We start from the raw sequence: 24,185 nt of genomic DNA on the forward strand, positions 1-24,185 counted from the left end.
AATTGCCTCCTAATTGGAAAAAATGAATTGGGTACTCTAAATTTTTTTTTTTAATTTAAAGGAAATTTCTCTCTATGGGATCCTGTCAAAACCTTTGATCATCTTAAGTAGCTCAATCAGGTTACTCCTGACACTAAGTCATAGTCATAGAACATACAGTGCAGCAGGAGGCCATTCGGCCCATCGAGTCTGCACCGACATACTTAAACCCTCACTTCCACCCTATCCCTGTAACCCAATTACCCCTCCTAACCTTTTTGGTCACTAAGGACAATTTATCTTGGCCAATCTACCTAATCTGCACATCTTTGGACTGTGGGAGGAAACCGGAGCACCCGGAGGAAACCCACGCAGACACGGGGAGAACGTGCAGACTCCGCACAGACAGTGACCCAGCAGGGAATCGAACCTGGGACCCCGACGCTGCAAAGCCATAGTGCCAACCACTGTGCCACCGTGCAAAAGGCAGAATGATCAGAATAATTAGAGTGAGAGCAGCTGGAAAGAATACACAAAGCACGTGGAGGAGGAGATGATGAAAGGATGTCATATCAATTCAGAGAAGCTTCAGTATTCCTGCAGCCATCATGAGTGAGCTATAAAGAGGACTATAATCTTAGAGTGATCACAGTAGTTCAATTATTCCAGAGCGAGGTGAGGCGAGTAACCTCACTGCACCAAGTCAGAAAGACAAGTTTGGATAAGCTTCTCATATTTCTGGAAAAACTATGAAAATGACCAGGAACTAGCTAAATGAACTCAACTCTTAATATATATTAAAGACGCATTATTCAAGACTATTGTTGGCTTTATGTCAATCTTGGTCACTGAGTATCATATCAGCCTACATTAAATTGAACTGTGCTAATACTATAATACATTGGAATTATTTTTGCAACTTGAGATCTTATCAATACCAGTTACTATCTACTCCAGTATTGTGAACACAAGGCTGGTTTGTCCAACCTGTCCTCAGGATATCAAAACTGTAACGGCTCTGAAACATTGAAAGTGAAAGATTAAAAGTGGTCTGAATGTATCGGGTTTTTTTTTTAAGTGAGAAAAAGGCCAGATCAGCTGGTGTTGTAGATAAAAAAACAAGGTAGAGAAAGGGGGATAGATTAGTTTAGCTTTGCCTTTATTTGATAGAAAAGAATAATAAAGCTTCATATGCAGTTGTGAATGTGTATTTTTATTGTTAGCATTACTCACAGGATATTTCTAGATAAGTATGTACATTCTATGCAGATAGACTGGTCAAAACAATTAAAACAGTTACAATATGCTCAGATCTTGCGATCAAGATGAAAGGTCACTGTCAACATATATATATATATATATAGGCTTTAACTCAGAAAATATCCCAAACTGTGTCTGGCAAAATTCAGCTGCTTCCAGAGGTCCCGGCCGGCTGCATCAGGGACAGATGCAATCTTGCAGAAACATTCGTCAAGGGAAAGAGGGAAAGTTACAGCACGGAATCCCAGGAGCATTCTGTGGGAAGAGAGAGGGCTAACATGCCAAAGGAAAGCGGGGAACCGAGAGAAGAAAATAATGCTTGAAAAACAGTGAAATAACACACATGATAGAAACAAACTGAGAAAGTTTAACTGGACTGCTATCTCATTTAAAACACAATAATATTTCACATGTCTTAAAAGGTGTAACTTTCAGGTTAAATTTATTGCATGCATTTCCTGTAAATTTGAATCAAATATTTGGGATAGAGAAAAACATGATTGCAGTGTATTTTCGATAGTTTTAAAGTTAAGCCTTTACACCCATTTTTCTTTCATACTCCCACTGCTTTAGAAAAATCCACTGCACGGTTATTAACAGTGGGAAAAGGTTTTCCAGAAGAATAGTTTGCATGGGGTTTTTTGCTCCCTGCGTGGAATTCCAGCGTTAACCGACCTCTCTTCAAACAAAGTCTCTTCTGCCTCTTCCGGTTTCAAAGGCGCAAAGCCGTTCTCCAAGAGATTATCATCCGTCTCCAACAAGCCAGCCAGCAACTTTACAATCAGATTCTTCCTGCTTTTTGTCATTTCCTTGTGGATAAACAGAGAATAGAAAGCCTTCGTTTTCATTTCATCGCAAGGCACTTGTTTGTTGATGCCAAACATGAATCACTCACTCAGATCTAGCTCAGCTCTTTAAGTTGTCTTTTACACTTTATTTCCAACTATTATTCCCAGTTTTGTTAGTTTACTCGTTGCTACCCTCTGCATATCTTGCCAATTCGCACATCCCTAAACCTAAATCTTTCTGTTCCCTCGATTTATTTTCGTACTTGGCCTGATTTATTTTTATTTGCTCATGGGACGCGGGGGTCGCGGGCTGGTTCTAGCATTTATTGCCCATATCTAATTGCCCTTGAGGGGGCAGTTAAGAGTTCAACCATGTTGCTGTGGGTCTGGAGTCACATGTAGGCCAGACTAGGTAAGGACGGCAGATTTCCTTCCCTGAAGGACATTAGATTAAAGGCAAAAATAAGTGTCGAGCTTGTTCAGGTCCACAGGTCCTTTCAATAATGTTCCACCAATTTAAAATAAATCCACCAAACTTAAATCAGCAATTTTTCCCAAAAAACAGTTTTCTGACCTTTTCACAGAATTCCGACTCCGACTGGCACATTATTGCCACCCTGGTTAAACCTGAGTGGCTCATTAGGTCACTAAGAAATCTGTTAACAGTCAGATTGCTATGGCCCAGGATATCTGTCAGATCAGTTTCCTTCCTTAGAGGGTATTGGCGAACCAGTTGAGGGTTTATGACAATCCGACAGTTTAAGTCTTTGACTGAAACCAGCTTTTCGTTTCCAGATTTTATTTTCAAACCAAATTCGAGTTCTCAAACTGCCATGGTGGTTTTTGAACTCAAATTCTCGTGATTATTAATCCAGACTTTTGTAATACTTGTCCAGTAAGACAACTACCCACTACCAAAACCCTTGATGATGTATTAATGCTGATTAAAGCAAAATAGTGTGGATGCTGGAAATCTGAAATTTTGATTATTGCTGATGTTGGCTTTCATAGAACCTTACAGCCAAAAAGGCCATTCATCCAATCACATCTATACTAGCCCTTTGGAAAGAGCTACTCAATTACTTCCATTTTACTGCCTCTTGCTAAAAGTTGTGCAAGTTTCCATCCTTCAAGTATATATCCAAGTCCTTTTCAAAAGTTACTATTGAATCTGCATCCATCAACTTTCAGGCAACACGTTTCAGGTTATAATGACTGACGATGTAAAAAACAATTTTCCTCATCGCTCCCTCTTGCTCGTTTATCAATTAGTTTAAAATGTACTCCTCGTGGTCACTGGCTCATCTGCCTGTGGAAACTCTTTCTCATTATTTTGAACACCTCTATTAAGTCTTCCCTTAATCTCCCAGCATTAGAGAACAATCCCATCGTCTCTCATCTCTCTACATATTTTTCCCAATAATTTTATTTCAATTCTCTCCTTACAGCTGTGGGTTCCCTCCCCTTTCACCACACTGCCGCCACCTCTGTGCATTCAGTAATGATCTTTCTACTCACTCTGTTTACCTGAAGTTTCATTTTTTCTTCCAGTGGGTCAGCACCCTCGACTCTCAGAAGGTACAGCAGAGACATCAGGCTGACTGTCATTAGCCACTTCATGCTGAAGCTCAGAGCTCTCCTGGACAAAATGCTAAATGTATTGTGAACTCCTCAATCTCTTTTTCCGAAAGTGTTTCCAGCTCTTTTATAGCACAACTGAAGCAACTCTCTGACGCACAAAATTAATGATACAATCAAAGCCTAATAGCCAGTGTGCATCATTAACCCAATACAGGCCTGGAAACAATAAGGAGTAACAGGTTTGCGTTATCGTAAATGGAGGAATATTAATTCAGCAAGAACATAACTGATTATATTACACTTTTACGTTCTGTAAATTTATGGGCAAGTAGATGAAGGATCTGTAATGTGGACAGTTAAAATTGCAGTACAATTTGAATGAAGCAGCCATTAACGAGCTTTATAGCCTCCGATCCAGGAATGTTCTAGCCATTTAAACAAAATTATATTGTTAGACGTTATAAAAGTGGAATTGGATGGATGCTGTTCAACAACTGACCCTCCAATGCAGTATAAGAAAACTAAAATCTAAAACCTGTAGGTTGACTAGAAATGTATGTAAAAACTGATTATTAGCACCTTGGAGAATTCTGGGAGGGCTGGTTTCCTGACACAATCAAAAATATTCTTCTCCAAAGTGTAGCTCAAAGTCTCGGATGTTACAGACATAGGAACTAAGAGCACGTGTCGGCCACTCAGCCCTTCGAGCCTGATCTGCCATTCAATAAGATCATGGCCCATCGGACGGTAATCTCCCGCCTACCCCCAACAACCTTGCACCCCATTGCCTTTCAAGAACCTATCTACCCCTGTCCTGAAAACATTTAAGGCTCTGCGTCCACTGCTTTTTGAGAAAGGGTGCTCCAAAGACTCACTACCCTCTGAGGGAAAGAATTCTCATCTGTCAGAAATGGGCGACCCCTTATTATTGTGGAACAGTGGTTAGCACTGCTGCCTCACAGCACTAGGGATCCGGGTTCCATTCTAACCTTGGGTCACTGTCTGTGTGGAGTCTGCACGTTCTCCCCTTGTCTACGTGGATTTCCTCCGGTTGCTCTGATTTCTTCCCAGTCCAAAGATATGCAGGTTAGGTGGATTGACCATGCTAAATTGCCCCTTAGTGTCCAAAGATTACGGGATTGCAGGGGAATGGGCCTGGGTAGGGCGCTCTTTCAGCGAGTTGGTGTAGACTCAAAGGGCCGAATGGCCTCCTTCTTCACTGTAAGGATTCTATAATTTTTAAACAGTGATTCCTAATTCTAGATTTTCCTACAATAGGAAATATCTTTGCCATATCCACCCTATCAATATTCCTCAGGACCTTAATGTTTTAATCAAGTTGCCTCTTACTCATCTAAACTCCAACAGATTAAAACCTACACATCAATTATCTCACTAGCCACTTATTGTAAGACCCACAGGTGAGGTTCACCAGGATCAAAGTACTTGTCAGCCCACAGCTCCAACAGTTTGGTAGTACCTCTTCCCGGTGATTGTGATGTTCCCAAGTTACAGCTATTTCTGGTGTTACTTGTAGTGAAGATTAATGCACAAAACCTGTTCAAATCATCTGCCACCTCCTCATTTTCCATTATTAATTCCCCAGACTCACTTTTGATAAGACGAACACTCTCTTTATTAGCTCTTTTCTAATTTAAGTAGACACTCTTACTATCCATCTTTGTATTTCTAGCTAGCTTTCTCTCATACTTTATTTTTCCCTCATAATCTTTTTGTCATTGCTGATTTTTTAATACTCTGTCCAATCCTTTGACCTGCCACCCATCTTTGTGCAATTATATGTTTTTCTTTTTAAGTTTGGTGTTACCTTTACCAGACTCGATGGGCCGAATGGCCTCTTTCTGCACTGTAAACTCTATGATTCTGTGTGATGACTGTAAGACTTTAGGAACATTGGATTCTACGTATTGGGCAATTTAAGCGTTAAAAACCTGGTTTTAGTGTGTCTGACTGCTGTGGTCATGTTTTTAAAAAATAATTCTGTTTTGAAGGGTCTGGGTGTTTTTAGCAGCCAGGAGGTGAAATTGACAAAGCAATGTGTGTTTTGGTCTGGGACTGATGGACTGGGAAAGTCCCTGGGGAGTTAATTGGCTTTTCAGTCTGCAGAGATAATTTGTTTTTCAGCTTGGGGAGATGAGGCCATTGGCTCGGTGGAGCCAAGGAACACAGAGAGACATTTTGAAAGCATTAGAGTGGAGTTTTGTGGAGAAACCTTAGAGGGAGGAGTTGAATTCTGGGGCGAGATTCTCCGACCCCCCGCTGGGTCGGAGAATCGCCGGGGACTGGCATGAATCCCGCCCCCGCCGGTTGCCGAATTCTCCAGCACCGGGTATTCGGGGCGGGAATCGCGCCGCGCCGGTTGGCGGCCCCCCCCCCCCCCACCCCACCCACCCCCCGCAATTCTCCGGCCCGGATGGGCTGAAGTCCCGCCGCTAAAATGCCTGTCCCGCCGGCGTAGATTAAACCACCTACTTTACCGGCGGGACAAGGCGGCGCGGGCGGGCTCCGGGGTCCTGGGGGGGGGGCGCGGGGCGATCTGGTCCTGGGGGGTGCCCCCACGGTGGCCTGGCCCGCGATCGGGGCCCACCGATCCGCGGGTGGGCCTGTGCCATGGGGGCACTCTTTCCCTTCCGCCTTCGCCACGGTCTCCACCATGGCAGAGGCGGAAGAGACTCCCTCCACTGCGCATGCGTGGGAATGCCGTCAGCGGCCGCTAACGCTCCCGCGCATGCGCCGCCCGGAGATGTCATTTCCGCGCCAGCTGGCGGGGCACCAAAGGCCTTTTCCGCCAGCTGGCGGGGTGGAAATTCATCTGGCGCGGGCCTAGCCCCTTAAGGTAGGGGCTCGGCCCCCCAAGATGCGGAGCATTCCGCACCTTTGGGGCGGGGCGATGCCCGACTGATTTGCGCCATTTTGGGCGCCAGTCGGCGGACATCGCGCCGATACCGGAGAATTTCGCCCCTGATCTGCCTGACTCAAAGTCCACAATTCTCCCACAGTAAGATAGATTGAGAGGTGTACGTTTCTTTTCTCGTTGTTTAATGGGAAATTGAGTAGTAGTGTTTAAGGGAAATTTGTACGCTGTTCTTTTCGGGTGTGAAGTAAAAGAGAAGTTAATAGTGTAGTAATAATAAAGTTTTGTTTTTAAAAGTAACAAAGCACTATTTCTTCATGCAATCTCTCCTGGAGCAAATCATTCTTTTCGCACATTCTTACAAATACACTAAAATATTGGGGTTGTGGTCCAGTATCCTGTTGGGGTCTGGTCTTGGACCCACTCTTCTCTCCCCCAAAAGGAGCGTAAAATTCAATTATATTATGATCTCTTCTACAGAGGGACACCTTCTCTCTGAGGTTATCAATTAGTCCTATCTCATTGCATAATGCCAGGTCCAGTATAACCTATTTTCTGGTTGGTTCCAGAATGTGTTGTTCTAAGAAGCTATCCCGAAAAAGTTCTATGAACTCCTCATCTACATTCCTTTTTCCCATCTAATTTTTCCAGTCTGTATGTAGATTAAAATCCCCCATGACACTAAGGCACAGCCTTAGAATAAAAGGGAGTCACTTTAGAACAGAGATGAGGAGAAATTTCTTCAGCCAGAGAGTGGTGGGTCTGTGGAATTCATTGCCACAGAGGGCGGTGGAGGCCGGGACGTTGAGTGTCTTTAAGACAGAAGTTGATAAATTCTTGATTTCTCGAGGAATTAAGGGCTATGGAGAGAGCGGGTAAATGGAGTTGAAATCAGCCATGATTGAATGGTGGAGTGGACTCGATGGGCCGAATGGCCTTACTTCCGCTCCTATGTCTTATGGTCTTATGATTATCGCTGTACCTTTCTGACAAGCTCCCACTCACTCTCTTCCTTTCTACTCTGTCCTACCAGGTACTCACAATTACGGGAGCTGTATACCGCTCCCACAAGTGAATTTGTGTCTTTATCATTTCTCATCTCCACCCACACTGCTTCTACATCCTGATTTCCTGAATTTAAACGACCCCTCACTACTGCACCATCATTATTTAGCAGAGATACCCCTCCACCTTCTTCTAGCTTCCTGTCCATCCTAAAGGTCAAGTGCCCTTCAATATTCAGGGCCCAATCTATGCCATCCTGCAGCTATGTCTCTGTAATGGCTATGAGATCACATTTATTTCTATTTACGCTGTCAGTTCATCTGTATTGTTTTGAATTCTACGTGTATTCAGACAGTCTTTAATTTTGTCCTTTTATTATTTTTGTACCTTCTAGCTTTGACTGCTATTTTACACTTGGGTAATTTTATTATACATACTGCGCAGTAAGTGCGTGTTTTTTCTATTCGTTTCAAATTTGCCGCATTAAATTGGCATCATTGACCACATATTGCTTTGATTTCCATTTAAATCTATTCAAACATCTCACCAGGGATTTCAATTAATTGTTGAATGGGTCGCATAATTCAGCCACTTTTTGGTGGGGGGCTTGCTTATTCATAGTGTAAATGTATCTGGTTACAGATGAGACATTAAACGGAGGCACCATCAATCCTCTGATTTGGGCAGAAGACTATATTGAAGAACAACAGGGGAGTTCTCGGTTTCCTGACAAATATTTATCCCCCAGCCAACACCTCTGGTCATTTAACACATTGCTGAGTGCCTACAGTACAACAGTAACTACACTTCAAAAGTAACTAACTTGTTCTACGGTGTATTGAGGTCATGGCATGTGCTGTATAATTGATCGTCCTTTATTTTCTAATTGGTTTCATTGTTATGAAACAACATGAGAGCTCTGTTCTCTCCCCTCTTGCCTTTGTTCCATTTGTCATTCAGTAGGTTTCAAGAAGGAAGTTCAATGTAACTCTGCCTTATGTAGTTCAACAAAATGCAATGAAAGTTCTTAAGAATATGTCTTCTCCACCCCCCCGCCCCCCCCCACCCCAGAAAATGGCATGGCTCTACCTCAGTCAGGTTGTTCCGAGAAGACACATGAATGAGAATCAGGTACTTTCACAACAGGATACAGGGAAAATGGCAGAAACCTCTCTTCCATGCCTCCTACGGTAAACCCAAGGGTGGCATCGGCAAACGTTGGGAACTTGCCCACCCTCCCGGCATAGGAGGTGCATGGGCTGGAGAGCATAAAGAGGAAACATGGGTAAGTTCAAAAGATTAAACACCTTATTGAAAGCTCCTCCTGGTGTGGAGTGTATGGCTTCATTAGCGAGTGTAGGTTCTGAGCGATAAATCCTACTAGATCCCAGTTCAGATTTCTAATCTAAGCAGAATTAGCTCGACACAGCTGGGATAGCTGAACTTCTACAATTGGTCTCAACGCCCTTGGGGAGGAAGAATTGAAAATCAGGTACAGTTCCTTCATCCAGTGGAATAGAGTCAGGTTTGGGTGCGAAGTCCTCAGAGTTGAATAGCCCATGACAGGCAATGCCTTGACTCAAATATGTTTCCTCCTGTGGGAAAATTTAGCAATCATTTAAAACAGAGATGAAGAGAAATATTTTGCCTGAAGGGCTGCGAGGCTCTGGAACTCTCTTCCTCAAAAGCAGAGCCTCGAATAGTTTTGAGGCAGAACGAGATAAGGGGTTGAAAGGCTATGCGGGATGGGGGTTGGTGATAGATTGCAATCAGATCAGCCCTGATCTTCTGATTAGCAGAGCAGGCTTGAGAGTGGAGTGGCCTCCCCCTCTTCCTAATTCATATGTTCACACACAGTGGCACAGTGGTTAGCACTGTTGCTTCACAGCTCCAGGGTCCCAGGTTCAATTCCTGGCTTGGGTCACTGTCTGTACAAAGTCTGCACGTTCTCCCTGTGTTTGCATGGGTTTCCTCTGGGTACTCCGGTTTCCTCCCACAAGTCCTGAAAGAAGTGCTTGTTGGGTAAATTGGACATTCTGAATTCTCCCTCGGTGTACCCGAACAGGCGCCGGAATGTGGCGACGAGGGGCTTTTCACAGTAACTTCATTGCAGTGTTAATGTAAGCCTACTTGTGACAATAAAGATTAATATATTATTTTAAGTCGGAAGAGGGTCATTTGATCCTATTAGTGGACAGACTACTGTCTCTGGCACTAAAACACAGCAAGAAGCATCTTTAAGGAAACTGCCACAAGTGTTGACACATGCAGGAAAAATCTTCAAGAAACTTTGATTTTCCCATTTTTAAAAAAAAATTAGAGTACCCAATTCTTTTGTTTTTCTAATTAAGGGGCAATTTAACGTGGTCAATCCACCTACCCTGTACATCTTTGGGTTGTGGGGGTGAGACCCACGCAGACACGGGGAGAATGTGCAAACTCCACATCGACAGTGACCCGTAGCCAGGATCGATACCCGGGTCCACGGTGCCGTGAGGCAGCAGTGCTAACCACTGCATCACTGCGTTGCCTCATTTTCCCATTTTTAGCCATACCCAACAGTTTGTGGAAACTGCTGGAATCGTCACCAGGGCTAAATCAAGGGGCAGAAGGTAGCCCTCGAGTAATTACTTTAAAAAAAATGTTTATTCAGATTTTCCAACAGAATTTTTAGCAAAACCCCCCCCCCTCCAATAACAAAAAGAAACACAAACATGACAGTCAAAAATTATACAACACTTATAACATTGGGTTTCCCATTATACAGTAACCCCCTCATGACATTCCAAGGCACCCATAGGGAAGTCGCCCTCCCTCCCGAAAGAGACCCCACCCCCCCCCCCCACCCCCCTCCCCTGGGCTGCTGCTGCTGCTGACCTCCTCCTAAAGCTCCGTGAGAAAGTCTAGGAACGGTTGCCACCGCCTGAGGAACCCCTGCCCAGACCCTCATAAGGCAAACTTTATCCTCTCCAGCTTAATGAACCCTGCCATGTCATTTATCCAGGCTTCCACACTGGGGGGCTTCGCGTCCCTCCATAATAGCAAGATCCTCCGCTGGGCTACCAGGGACGCAAAGGCCAGGATACCGGCCTCTTTCGCCTCCTGCACTCCCGGCTCGTCCGTTACCCCAAATAGTGCCAACCCCCAACTCGGCTTGACCTGGACTTTCACCACCTTGGACATAGTCCTCGTGAAACCCCTCCAAAACCCATCCAGTACCGGGCACAACCAGAACATGTGGACGTGATTCGCCGCGCTTCCCGAGCACCTCCCACATCTGCCCTCCACCCCAAAGAACCTACTCATCCTCGCCCCTGTCATATGCGCTCTGTGAGTAACCTTGAATTGTAATAGGCTGAGCCTGGCGCAAGAGGAGGAAGAATTAACCCTACTCAGGGCATCAGCCTACAGACCCTCATCTATCTCCTCCCCAAGCTCCTCCTCCCACTTGCCCTTTAACTCCTCTACCGAGGCCTCCTCCTCTTCTTTCAGCTCCTGGTAGATCGCCGAGACCTTGCCTTCTCCAACCCATACACCCGAAATCACCCTGTCCTGAATCCCCTGTACCGCGAGCAGCAGGAATTCCCTCACCTGCCGCCTCACAAACGCCCTTACTTGCATATACCTGAAAGCATTTCCCGGGGGTAACCCAAACTTCTCCTCCAGCGCCCCGAGGCTCGCAAACGTCCCATCTATAAACAGGTCCCCCATTCATCTAATCCCTGCCCGATGCCAGCTCCGAAACCACCCATCCATCCTTCCCGGGACGAACCGATGGTTCTCCCGAATCGGGGACCAAACCGAAGCTCCCACCTCGCCCCTGTGTCGTCTCCACTGCACCCAGATTTTCAACGTCGCCGCCACCACCGGACTCATGGTGTACCTTGTCGGCGAGAGCGGCAGCGGTTCCGTCACCAACGCCCTCAGGCTCGTGCCCACACAGGATACCATCTCTAACCTCTTCCACGCCACCCCCTCTCCCTCCATTACCCACTTACGGATCATCGCCACGTTGGCAGCCCAATAATAGCCGCACAAATTCGGCAGAGCCAGCCCTCCCCTGTCCCTACTACGCTCCAGAAACACCCTCTTTACCCTCGGGGTCTTATTTGCCCACATGTAACCCATGATGCTCCTACCTACCCATTTGAAAAAGGCCTTGGGAATCATAATGGGAAGGCACTGGAACACAAAGAGAAACCTCAGGAGGACCGTCATTTTAACCGACTGCACCCTGCCCGCTAGCGAGAGGGGCAGCACATCCCATCTTTTGAAATCCTCCTCCATCTGCTCCACCAACCGCGTCAAATTGAGCTTGTGCAGGGCCCCCCAACTCCCAGCCACTTGGATCCCCAAGTATCGAAAGCTCCTTTCCGCTCTCTTCAACGGTAGGTTGTCTATCCCCTTTCCCTGGTCCCCTGGATGCACCACAAAGAGCTCATTTTTCCCTACATTGAGCTTATACTCCGAGAAGTCCCCAAACTCCCTTAGGATTCGCATGACCTCCACCATCCCCTCCACTGGATCTGTCACATACAGCAACAGGTCGTCCGCATACAGCGACACCCAATGTTCCTCTCCCCCTCGGACCAGTCCCCTCCATTTCCTGGACTCCCTTAGTGCCATGGCCAGAGGCACAATTGCCAATGCAAACAAGGGGGACAGGGGGCACCCCTGCCTCGTCCCTTGGTACAGTCGAAAGTACTCCGACCTCCGCCGATTCGTAGCCACACTCGCCACCGGGGCTCTATATAGCAACCTGACCCAGCTGATGAACCCCCCTCCGAACCCAAACCTCCGCAGCACTTCCCAAAGATACTCCCACTCCAACCGGTCGAAGGCCTTCTCCGCGTCCATAGCTGCCACTACCTCCACTTCTCCCTCCACTGAAGGCATCATAATCACATTGAGGAGCTTCCGCACATTAGTGTTTAGCTGCCTGCCCTTTACAAATCCCGTCTGGTCCTCATGTATCACCCCCGGGACACAGTCCTCAATTTTCGTAGCCAGCACTTTTGCCAGCAACTTAGCATCCACATTGAGGAGCGAGATCGGTCTATACGACCCACATTGCAGCGGGTCCTTGTCCCGCTTCAGGATCAGAGAGATCAGCGCCCCGGACATTGTCGGGGGCAAGGTCCCCCCCTCCCTTGCCTTATTGAAAGTCCTCATTAGCAACGGGCCTAGCAGGTCCAAGTATTTCCTGTAGAACTCGACCGGGAACCCATCTGGCCCCGGGGCCTTCCCCGCCTGCATGCTCCCCAATCCTTTAACCAGCTCCTCCAGCCCAACTGGCGTGCCTAAACCAGCCACCTCCTCCTCCTCCATCCTCGGGAAGCTCAGCTGATCCAAAAATCGTCGCATCCCCTCTTCCCCCGCTGGGGGCTCAGATCTGTACAGATCCCCATAGAAGTCCCTAAATATCTCGTTTATTCTCACCGCACTCCGCACCGTATTCCCCCCCGCTGTCCTTAACTCCACCTATCTCCCTCGCTGCCTCCCTCTTACGAAGCTGGTGTGCCAGCATCCGGCTCGCCTTCTCCCCATACTCATATGTCCCCCCCTGCGCTTTCCTCCACTGTGCCTCTGCTTTCCCTGTGGTCAACAGGTCAATCTCCGTCTGGAGGTTCCGCTGCTCCCTGAGTAGTCCATCCTCGGGGGCCTCTGCATATCTCCTGTCCACCCTTAAAATCGCCCCCACCAACCTCTCCCTCTCCCTGTGGGCCCTGATGGAGATTAACTCTCCCCTGACCACCGCCTTCAGCGCCTCCCAGGCTACCCCCACCTGCACCTCCCCGTTGTCGTTGGCCTCCAAATATCTTTCAATGCACCCCCGCACCCGCCCAAGCACCTCCTCATCCGCCAATAATCCCACATCAAGACGCCAAAGCAGGCGCTGGTCCCTCTCCTCTCCTAACTCCAGCTCCACCCAGTGCGGGGCGTGGTCTGAGATGGCGATGGCCGAATACTCCGTTCCCTCCACTTTCGGGATTAGCGCCCTACTCAAAATTAAAAATTTATCCGGGAGTAGGCTCTATGGACGTGGGAAAAGAATGAAAATTCCCTAGCTAAAGGCCTGGCAAACCTCCATGGATCCACTCCCCCCATCTGGTCCATAAACCCCCTAAGCACCTTGGCCGCAGCCGGCCTCTTACCCGTCTTGGACCTAGAGTGATCCATGTTGGGTCCAGCAACGTGTTGAAATCCCCCCCCATTATCAAGCTTCCTACCTCCAGGTCCGGAATCTGACCCAGCATGCGTTTCATAAATCCGGCATTATCCCAGTTCGGGGCATATACGTTTACCAGTACCACCCGCACCCCCTGCAACCTACCGCTCACCATCACATATCTACCTCCATTATCCACTACAATATTCATTGCCTCAAACAACACCCGCTTAACCACCAGTATTGCAACCCCTCCGTTCTTCGCATCCAGCCCTGAATGGAATACCTGTCCTACCCATCCCTTTCTCAGCCTAACCTGATCTGCCAACTTCAAATGTGTCCCCTGGAGCATAACCACGTCTGCCTTCAGTCCCTTTAAGTGCGCGAACACCCAGGCCCTCTTAACCGGCCCGTTCAGGCCCCTCACATTCCAGGTTATCAGCCGGATTGGGGGGCTACTCCCCTCCCCCCCCCCCCCCCCCCCCCCCCCGCCGACTAGCCATCTCCTTTTCTAGGCCAGCCACGTGCCCGCGCCTCCCGCACCCTCCAGTCCCCCAGACGGCGGACCCCCGCCCGACCACCTCTCCTACTTCCAGCTCCCCTTTGGCCAATGCAGCAGCAACCCTATACCCCCCTCTCCCCGCTAGATCCACATCCAGCCCTTTTGCTCCCCCCATAACACTCCCGTAAGTCAGCCGACTCCTGCTGACCCCGGCCTCTCCCGCCATTCCATCGACCCCCCCGGCAGTCAGTGTGCGCTCATCTACAGCACCGCCCATTCTCCCCCCCCCCCCCCCCCCCCCAACCAGCCCCCACTCCTGTCCTTCCCTAGCGTGGGAAAAAGCCCGCGCTTTCCTGAGCCGGCCCCGCCCCCTCTGGCGCAGCTCCTTTTACGGCCTTACTCCAATTCCCCATCCCCGGGCCTCCACTCCCCCTCTTCCTTCGTGGGGGTCTGCCCCTCCAACACCGACGCCAACACTCTCCCAGTCTCCCCATCAGATTCCTTCACCCATCCCCATCCAGCACCCAAACCAAAGGAACATTCCCTAAAAGTAATAAACACCATATACACAGTAAACATCCCCCCACAACAAACCCTCAATTTGAGTCCAACTTTTCAGTCCGTATAAAGCTCCATGCCTCATCAGGCGTTTCGAAATAGTGGTGCCGATCTGGAACGTGACCCACAATCGCGCTGGCTGCAGCATACCAAACTTCACCCCCTTCCGATGGAGCACCGCCTTGGCCCGATTGAAACCAGCTCTCTTCTTAGCCACCTCTGCACTCCAATCCTGGTAGATTCGAATCTCCGTGTTCTCCCACCTGCTGCTCCGCTCTTTCTTGGCCCATCTCAGGACACACTCTCTGTCCATAAAGCGGTGAAACCTCACCACTGCAGCCCTTGGCGGCTCGTTGGCCTTGGGTCTCCTCGCTAGGACCCGGGTGAGCCCCATCTAACTCCAGGGGCCTCGGGAAGGCTCCCGCGCCCATCAGCGAATTGAGCATCGTGCTCACATATGCCCCAGCATCGGGCCCCTCCACTCCATCAGGGAGACCCAGAATCCGAAGATTCTTCGTCCTCGACCTATTCTCCAGGTCCTCAAATCTTTCCGCCCACCTCTTGTGCAGCGCCTCGTGCGCCTCCACCTTCACCGCCAGGCCCAAGATCTCGTCCTCGTTCTCCGAGGCTTTTTGCCGCACCTCCCGGATCGCCGCCCCTTGGGCCTTCTGGGTCTCCACTAGCTTCTCAATCGCCGCCTTCATTGGCGCCAGCATTTTGGTGTTCAGCTCCTCAAAGCAGCGTTTAAGAAACCCCTGCTGCTCCTGCGGCCACACTGCTTGGTCTCCACCCGCCGCCATCTTGTTTTTCCTCCCTCGCACTTTTCGCTGCTCCAAGATCACTTTTTTCACCGCTCTACTCCTGGTCCAATCCATATAATGTGGGGGGGACCTTGCTGTCACCTTCCCACACTGGAAGCCGTCGAACAATTGCCGTTGGGGCCCCTCTAGAGCCCAAAAGTCCGTTCCCGGCGGGAGCTGCCGAACGTGCGACCTACCTAGGCATAGCCGCAACCGGAAGTCGCCATTGCGTCATTACAACCATCCCTTTTCTAACTCATGTAGGTGAATATAACCCAGAATATAAAGTGTACAAACGATAAGAAGACATGTTCAGACACATGGCTCTGAGTTTGGCGGGGAGGCAGTAAAAGCTCGGCTGCCTTCTGTTCCTGTCTATGCTGCTTTCAGCTCAGAGCTTCAGGTTTCAATGGACATGATCGATCTCTCTGCTGCTCAGGGGTGAGGTTTTAGATTTGCAGTTTGATACAGATGTCATTCGCACGGCATGTAGAACAGAATGAGAAAAAGCGTTGTTAACAATGCAACGTTCCTCCTGCTCCTGCAGTAGCAGCTCTGCTTTACCCAGCAATGGAGAAATCATTCCTGCTCTGACCCAATGGGGAGCAAAATGAGCAGCCAACCGAATCCACTTTCCTGCCAGAGTCTTGTTATTTTCGGAACAAATTAATTACATTGTTTTATTATTTGCTGGATTATTTTTTGCCGACGATCTCAATTCACGCCAACCTCCTCCTAGACTTTATTCATCCCAACCCATTTAACTATTCTAGCCCAATGACCATTGGCCTACCAATCCTGTCCCAAACATACTATAGTCAAAATCCTAGTTCACATTTAAAAATCCTCTCGAGTCTTTGCCTCATCCAATAACCTCACCCAATCTAATGGGCGAACGTGATCTTTTGTGCTTAAACCCAAAATTTCATTGACGTTTGGGATTAGCAATTTAATGCAGTCCACGGTTGAAGCTTATTCAAAAATAGTGGGAATGGTTATGGAACAATGTTAGAAGAATTAAGCAAAGGAACTGAAGGTATGATCAGACGTACGGTTTGATGGAATCTTTGAAGTCAAGGAAAGCAGCAAGGCATTATAATAATAATCATAATTTGTCACAAGTAGGCTTACATTAACACTGCAGTGAAGTTACTGTGAAAAGCCCCTAGTCGCCACATTCCACGCCTGTTCGGGTACACGGAGGGAGAATTCAGAATGCCCAAATTACCTAACAGCACGTCTTTCGGGACCGGAGCACCCGGAGGAAACCCACGTAGACACGGGGAGAACGTGCAGACTCCGCACAGACAGTGACCCAAGTCGGGAATCGAACCTGGGACCCTGCCGCTGTGAAGCAACATTGCTAACCACTGTGCTATCATGCCGCCGGCAGAGTTCTAACGACTGATGCAGTAAACAGGAAAGCCCACTGGCCGAACATACAAACAACAAAGGAGGACTTGAATGCAGGGCTTTCCTGGATCTCACAGCAGAAAACAGAGTTCACATGGCAAAAGGGGGGTAAAAAAACTCAAGACATACAATGTTGAACATTCATATTTCACAAACAACAATCAGAATCATGGAATCAAGTCTGCATTTACATACATTGTAGACATTTTAAAAATCATTTTAACCAATCACTGGATGACATTTGGAAATCATCCACTCTTTTATTTGGTCTAAAAATACATGGATTTATTACCTGATTTTAGTAACAACTACACAAACATTCAGATCAAGTGCTTCAGTGGACCACGGATCAGGGAGCCCCAAATTTGTTTTCTGATCTCAGATTTCATTTGGACCATTATATGTGATGTTCTAATTGACGTTACTCTCCCTAGGCTAGATTTAAAATAAAATCACCCAAATTCCAGGGCCATGTGACCAATCAGGAGACCTTGCTGGAAAAATGCTCTTTACGGCCACCTCACACAGGGAGAATGGTCACCGAGCAGGTTTGCAGAAGCCTTCGGCACACTGTGGACATGCGACACGGCAGTGGTTGTCACCTCTAGGGCTGCAGAGAGCAAAGATTCAAAACATTTGTTCATCCTGAGAACATCGGTCTTGAAGTAGGTTAACCACGAATGAAAGTTCTTCCTTGGTCCTGGCCAGTATTTATTCTTCGTCTCACATCACCAAAACAAATCTGATTATTTAGCTCACACTGCAGATTACAAGCATTTGCTGTACAACTCCGGATGCCTCACTTTCCCACTTATGACTGCACTTCCACAAAATATTGAATTGGCGATGAAATGCTGTTGGACATCCTGAGGTTAAGAAATCTACTGTATATTTGCTTTGTAAGAGGGGAAAAATTGTTGTTTGGGAAAAAAATTTCAATAAAACATTTATAAAAAAAAAAGAAATCTACTGTATATAATAATAATAATAATATAATAATCGCTTGTCACGAGTAGGCTTCAATGAAGTTGCTGCGAAAAGCCCCTAGTCGCCACATTCCGGCGCCTGTTCAATACAGGAATTGAACCCGTGCTGCTGGTATTGTCCTGCACTACAAGCCAGCTATTTAGCCCAGTGTGCTAAACCAGCCCCGGACTGGTATATTGGTAAATGCATTCCTTCCAGAAATCGTGTTTTAAAATACCGGCACGGGAAATATCCCCAGTGGCTGTCAGAAACGGCACCGTTATCAATCAGTGAAGCTATGTGGTGGATTTATGTGACTGTAAATACATTTCAAATTGTGCTAGAAGTAAATCTATACAGAACCATGGAAAATGAATTATTATTTTTTTTATTTTTTTTACACATAATAAAAACTAGGAAACATCACATAAACCCGTAACATCATGGTAATGTAGTAGTTACATTGCTGGACTAGCAATCTGGAAGCCTTGACATGTGTTCAAAGCAGTTGGGGGAAATTAAATTCAGTTCCATCAAATAAACCAGGAATAAAAATCTAGTAGCCATAATGGGAGCCATGAAACTACTGGACTGTCCTAAAAGTTCACTTGGATTAGTAGTGTCCTTTAGCGAAGGGAAATCTGGTGTTTTACTTGGTGCTAGGCCTGTGTATGACTCGAAGCCCAAACATACTAACAAGGTGATAAAAGCAAATTACTGGAATCGGAAACAAAAACAGAAAAATGCTGGACAATCTGAGCAGGTATGTCTGACAGTAACTGCAGAGAGAGAGAAGGGGGCTAACGTTTCGAGTCTGGGTGATTCTTTGGTCAAAGCTGGAGAGAACTGGAAACAGGGTCGGATTTATATTGTTGTGCGTGTGTGTGTGGTGGTGGTGGTGGGGGGGGGGGGGGGGCAGCAATATGGTTGACTCCTAACTGCCCCTTTTGAAATTCTCCAGTTGATTCAAGATGGAAGCTCTACACATTGCGTTGCCCGCCCTTTGAATAATTAACAAAAACTCAGTTTTAGATTCTCAGAGTTAGACCCATTAAAATAAACATAAATTTCTCATGTGGGTATTTTGACCATTTGCATAAATAACTAAAGTGAAGAAAACATGTAAAGGTGGATTCCATGACTATTGTTAACTGTGCAGCAGGAAGTGTACGTCAAGAAAGCCTTCTTGGCAAGTCTCATGAAACAATGACATCAAGACAGATTAGTTATGCCTGGAGATGGAGTGGCGATGGATGTGGGAGGGAGCGGGACGGGTGGTGACTGGGCTGCTTTACATGGGGCCCCATGTACAGGGGGGGTGGGAGGGGGGGGGGGGGGGAGAAAAAAAAAGACAGATTATTTATAATTCCCCTTATTTTTGCCACATGACTTTCCCTCCTAGGTCTTGAAGGTGTCGTTCTGATATCAACCATTGACGCAGCACGTTAACACCTCTGCCTTAACTTATTGCACCTCCGTTTCACCTATCAGGAACCAACTGTGAGGAGAAGCAGATTTAACCCGAATTCCTATCACTACATGGTACACGTCAGCATATTTATCCACGACACCACTGGGTACACTTCGATTCGCCAGTTCATTAAAACCTTAAATGAAAACTCATTAAATGCGCTGAGGTTGTAGAATGCCATTTGCCAAATAATTCAATTTATTTTTCCATTAGAGAATAACTTAGTTCCAAAAAAAATAAAAAATAATTTCCCATTTGTGAAATAATTGTCCCTTCGAGCAGTGTCCATTAATAAAGACTAGAATCTTGACAGTGAAAAACCTGGTATTTCATCTCTGCCTTAAAAACTGGCACAGTACGAAGTCTTACAACACCAGGTTAAAGTCCAACAGGTTTGTTTCGATGTCACTAGCTTTCGGAGCATTGCTCCTTCCTCAGGTGAAACAAACCTGTTGGACTTTAACCTGGTGTTGTAAGACTTCGTACTGTGCTCACCCCAGTCCAACGCCGGCATCTCCACATCATGGCTTAAAAACTGGCAGTTTTCAATGTTGCATCAGTGCCATTCAATACATTACATGGGTAGCGTAACGATTATATTGCCAGACGAGTAATCCACAGAACATTGCACTCAAACCAAAGCATGGCGGCTTGAGATAAAGACAACAAAATAAGCACCTGCAATATTCCGCCTTTTCTTTGGCAGTTCGAGAATCGGGGCGGGATTCTCCGGCCTCCCGGACGCGGGTTTCTCAGTGGTGGGAGGCGGTGCTCCATTTGCGGGCAGTGGGATTATCTGCTCCCGCTGATGCCAATGGGATTCCCCATTGAAGCCACCCGCCGCTGGGAAACCCACGGGCGGGGTCCCCTCTGGCGGGGCCAGAGAATACCACCCCCAGCGAACGGCTGGGGGTTTCCAACCCTGAATTCATGTTTTTTTCAATCTGGAAATTTTAAAAGCTGACATCCTGCAAGATTGTTGTAAAAATCTTTTAGACCTTACCTAGTATCGCTTATACGCGAGATCAATATGACAGATTCCTAAATACCCTCTGAAGTGGTCCAGCAAGTTACCCAGTTGTATAAAACCTATATTGTGGTGATATGTATATTATTGTATATAGGTATCCGCATGACCTCCGATCAGCAGGTGGCGATAGAGATCCGCCTTGTGGTTCCGCAGATCGGGCAGTTGGGAGTATGTGGTACTAGAGGACACTCGCATCAGAAGTAGTTCCAGGAGAGTTCAATTATTGGTTCCATTTGTATGATAGTTGTTCGGCAGTTATCTTTCCACATGTTCACTTTGTTAATAAACTATATTACTTGTTAAAGAACTAGATGTTCTGTGTGCATCATTACCACGGCCACTACACAGAACATAACATACCAGTGGTGTAAAAAGGTCCCCAATCTCCTTGGGAAAGTAGAAAAGTAGATAGCAGGTGCATGGCTGCACCATCACCTGCAAGTACCCCTTCCAAGCCACACACCATCCTGATTTGGAAATAATATAATAATCTTTATTATTGTCGCAAGTAGGCTCTCGGCCCAACCACCTTCAGCTGCTTCATCAATGACCTCCTTTCCATCATAAGGTTAGAAATGGGGATGTTTGCTGATAGCTGCAGAATGTTCAGCACCATTCGACTCCTGATATTGAAACACTGCGTGTCCAAATACCGCAAAACCTGGATACTATCCAGGCTTGGGCTGACAAGTGGCAAGAACATTCACTCCACAGAACTGGTGGGAAATAACCATCTCCATCAAAAGATAATAAAGCCTTCACCCCATGACATTCAATGGCAATACCATCGCTGAATACCCCACTCTTAACATCCTTGGAGTTACCATTGACCAGAAACTAAACGGGACTAACCATATAAATATTGTGGTTGTTGACCTGTGTCCGGAACCACGTACCACACTCTCGTCAATAGCATCGAGTCACAATCCTGAAGCGCAAATTTCAGTTTAGACAATTAATGCTTTATTGCACTAAAAGCAACTAACAAAATACCATAATTACATAAACTGAAACTATTCTTGTGTGCATGTGATATTACCCACCTGCCCTCAGGTTGATCAGGCCTCGTGCAGGGGTACTCCATCGCAAAGCCTCACCTTTGGGACGTCTTCTGGAGAGTTGGTCCCGGTCTCTCTCTCTCTCTCGTTGGTTCTCCTGCCTTGAACGGTCATAAGCCTTCTTTCATCCTCTTCTTCCAGCCATTGGAATTCGACTTATCAGTCACACTGTACTGTTAATTGATTTATTTCCTTGCCCCATCCTGCTGAATGGCCCACAGATAATTCCTCATCCTATTCTACACGATTGGACATGATGGGCCCACCTGCTGGTGGGGACATCTCCAGCTCCAAATGAAAAAAGTTCTGTTGTGGTGTTGTTACAGTCCAATACTCCAGAAAGTTCCACATTCTTCAGGAATATGATCAGTATTCTCAAGTAATGAGCTTAACTCCTTACATTGGTACAACAGCAGGTCAGAGGCTAGGAATCCTCTGACGAGTAACTCACCACCAGACTCCCCAAAGCCTGTCCACAATCTACAAGGCACAAGTCAGGAGTGTGGTGGAATAATCTCCACCTGACTGGATGAGTGCAGCTCCAACAACAGTCAAGATGCTTGACACCACTCAGGGCCAAGCAGCCCGCTTGATTGGCACCCCTATATCCAAACATTCACTCCTTCCACCACCAAGCAACATACACCATCTACACAATGCACTGCAGCAACTCATCAAGCCTCCTTTGACAGCACCTTCCAAATCCATGACCACTATCAACTAAAAGGACAAGGGCAGCAGGCACATGGGAACAGTACCACCTGCAAGTTCCCCCCCGCCCCCCAAGTAATTCACCATCCTGGTTTGGAAATTATAGCACCGTTCCTTCCCTGTCACTGGGTCAAAATCCTGGAACTCCTTCCCAGCAACAGTGAGTGTACCTACACCTCAGGGACTGCAAGCGTTTACGAAGGCAGCTCACCACCTTCTCAAGGGCAATTAGGGATGGAGAATAAATGCTGGGCTAGCCAGTGATACCCACATTGCATCAAAGAATTTTAAAAATATTAAATCGTAATTTAACCTAAATTCTATCAACATCACTCCATATCTTCATTTCTCTCAGTATGTAATTCAACAAGGTGCTTTAAACAGCCCAGATAGCAAATAAATGTTTGCACCAACAAAGCAGTAGGTTTCAGCTATTTCAAATTTCACTTGCTCACACAGCATGGTCAATCTGTAATGTGTATCTGCAGTAATATGTCGAACATGTTATATTAATATAATACTGTCCAATTTTGCTTGCATGCTGGAACCTCACAGTATGGTTCAGACGGTTTCCCAAAATCAAGCCTGAACTTTACTTAAGGCACTGGGCAATTGTGGTAGATTTATTTTTGCGTAGCAGGTTCCAATTTAATTTGACCCAATTAAAATCTCTTTAATTCCAGATATTGCAGTCAACATCACTTGGGTACAATAAAACTTGAAAGCATATAGAATTTATGAAGCATATACTGAAAAATTACAATTGTAAGCGGGGGGGGGGGGGGGGAAGAAGAGAAACAGTTCACTGTAACCTTTCATCAGCAAGTAACAGGAGATATTTGCTTACCCCAGCACAAACGAACAATTATTCAAAGGGCAATTTTAATGAAATATTAGTCATGTTTCAGGAAAATATTCCACCTGGGAGCTTTTGGAGTGTTATGGTCCATATCTGTTCATTTTCTTAAATCCGCACCTACTTTGTAACAGGAAATGTGATTAATTACTGACTGCTGCAAGCCACAACCACACACAACATATAAAAAGAGGGAAAATATAAGATTGAATAGTGAAAAATTCATGCAGAGCCAGTGTTTTAAATCCAGATGGTGTGAACAGATGATAGTATTAACAGTGTAGCGTGGAATGCCAAAAGCTCTTTTTGACAAGAATAGAATGACGTTTGTTTTTCAATTTTACATTTAATTCTTTCTAATATAACATGGTCATTTAGCTTCAAAAAGACTCACTTGGTGAGCAAAACATTACAAATAACGTAAAAGCCAAAGGCATGAAGACAGAAACCGCTGGAAACAATCGACTTGTGAGGCAACAACTGTGGTGAAAGAAACAATGGGCTTTAAACACTACACGTGCCTGATGGGGTTGGCTGTTTCATTTCCAAATTGCTCTCTGCTAAGTTTGGCTGTGATTAGCAAGGATGAGGAAAAGGATCCTATTTAAAATCCATCTGGGATTTCTCCAATGGTTCAGTGGATTTATGCATTGAGCTATACGGAGCAGGAAGGTTCCAGTTAACTTTGGGTCAGCTTTAACCTCTGAAGAGGGACTTGAACCACAGTTGCCCGTCTCAGAGGCCAGAGTATCCAATCTAGTCTGACATTTCAGTGCATTACTGAGGGAGTACTGCACCGGCAGAGACTTTGTGCCTCATATTTAACTTCGGTTCAGGAAACCTGTGGGATCTGGGAGATGAGAACTGCTGGATCAACAAATCGAGTACCTTTCCATTTAACCTGCTGGAACATGCATGTCTGCTCCAGCCACATCCTTAACTCTTCCAATTTCACTGAGAAGGCCTCCAAACTCACCCCCCACACCCAAATCTTTCAATCTTGCCCTTGAAGCATCCAATCTTTCCACTCAACCCTTCTGAATTCCCCCCCAGAACTCCAAGACCTCCCCTTCTCCTCCATGCTCTGCTCCCCAACTGCAGTCTGGTGCTGAGGGCATACCCACCTAACAGCTAATCAGCCTCCAGTTCCAATTAGGTCCTCC

At 46.6% G+C, this 24,185-nt stretch overlaps 1 protein-coding gene across 1 annotated transcript; it reads right to left on the reverse strand.

Annotated features, from left to right (window-relative positions):
• Positions 1–1,171: 1,171 nt before the first annotated feature.
• On the reverse strand, positions 1,172–24,148 carry LOC140392558 (somatostatin-1B-like). The gene is made up of 3 exons (XM_072477872.1): positions 23,014–24,148; positions 3,546–3,824; positions 1,172–2,048 (listed from the first exon to the last, which is right to left on the reverse strand). Exons 2-3 carry the CDS (start codon positions 3,645–3,647, stop codon positions 1,833–1,835), a joined length of 318 nt encoding a protein of 105 aa, XP_072333973.1. The 5' UTR covers positions 3,648–3,824; positions 23,014–24,148; the 3' UTR covers positions 1,172–1,832.
• Between the last annotated feature and the right edge of the window lie 37 nt (positions 24,149–24,185).

The sequence above is a fragment of the Scyliorhinus torazame genome, chromosome 16, assembly GCF_047496885.1.
Source record: "Scyliorhinus torazame isolate Kashiwa2021f chromosome 16, sScyTor2.1, whole genome shotgun sequence".
NCBI classification, from domain to species: Eukaryota; Metazoa; Chordata; class Chondrichthyes; order Carcharhiniformes; family Scyliorhinidae; genus Scyliorhinus; species Scyliorhinus torazame.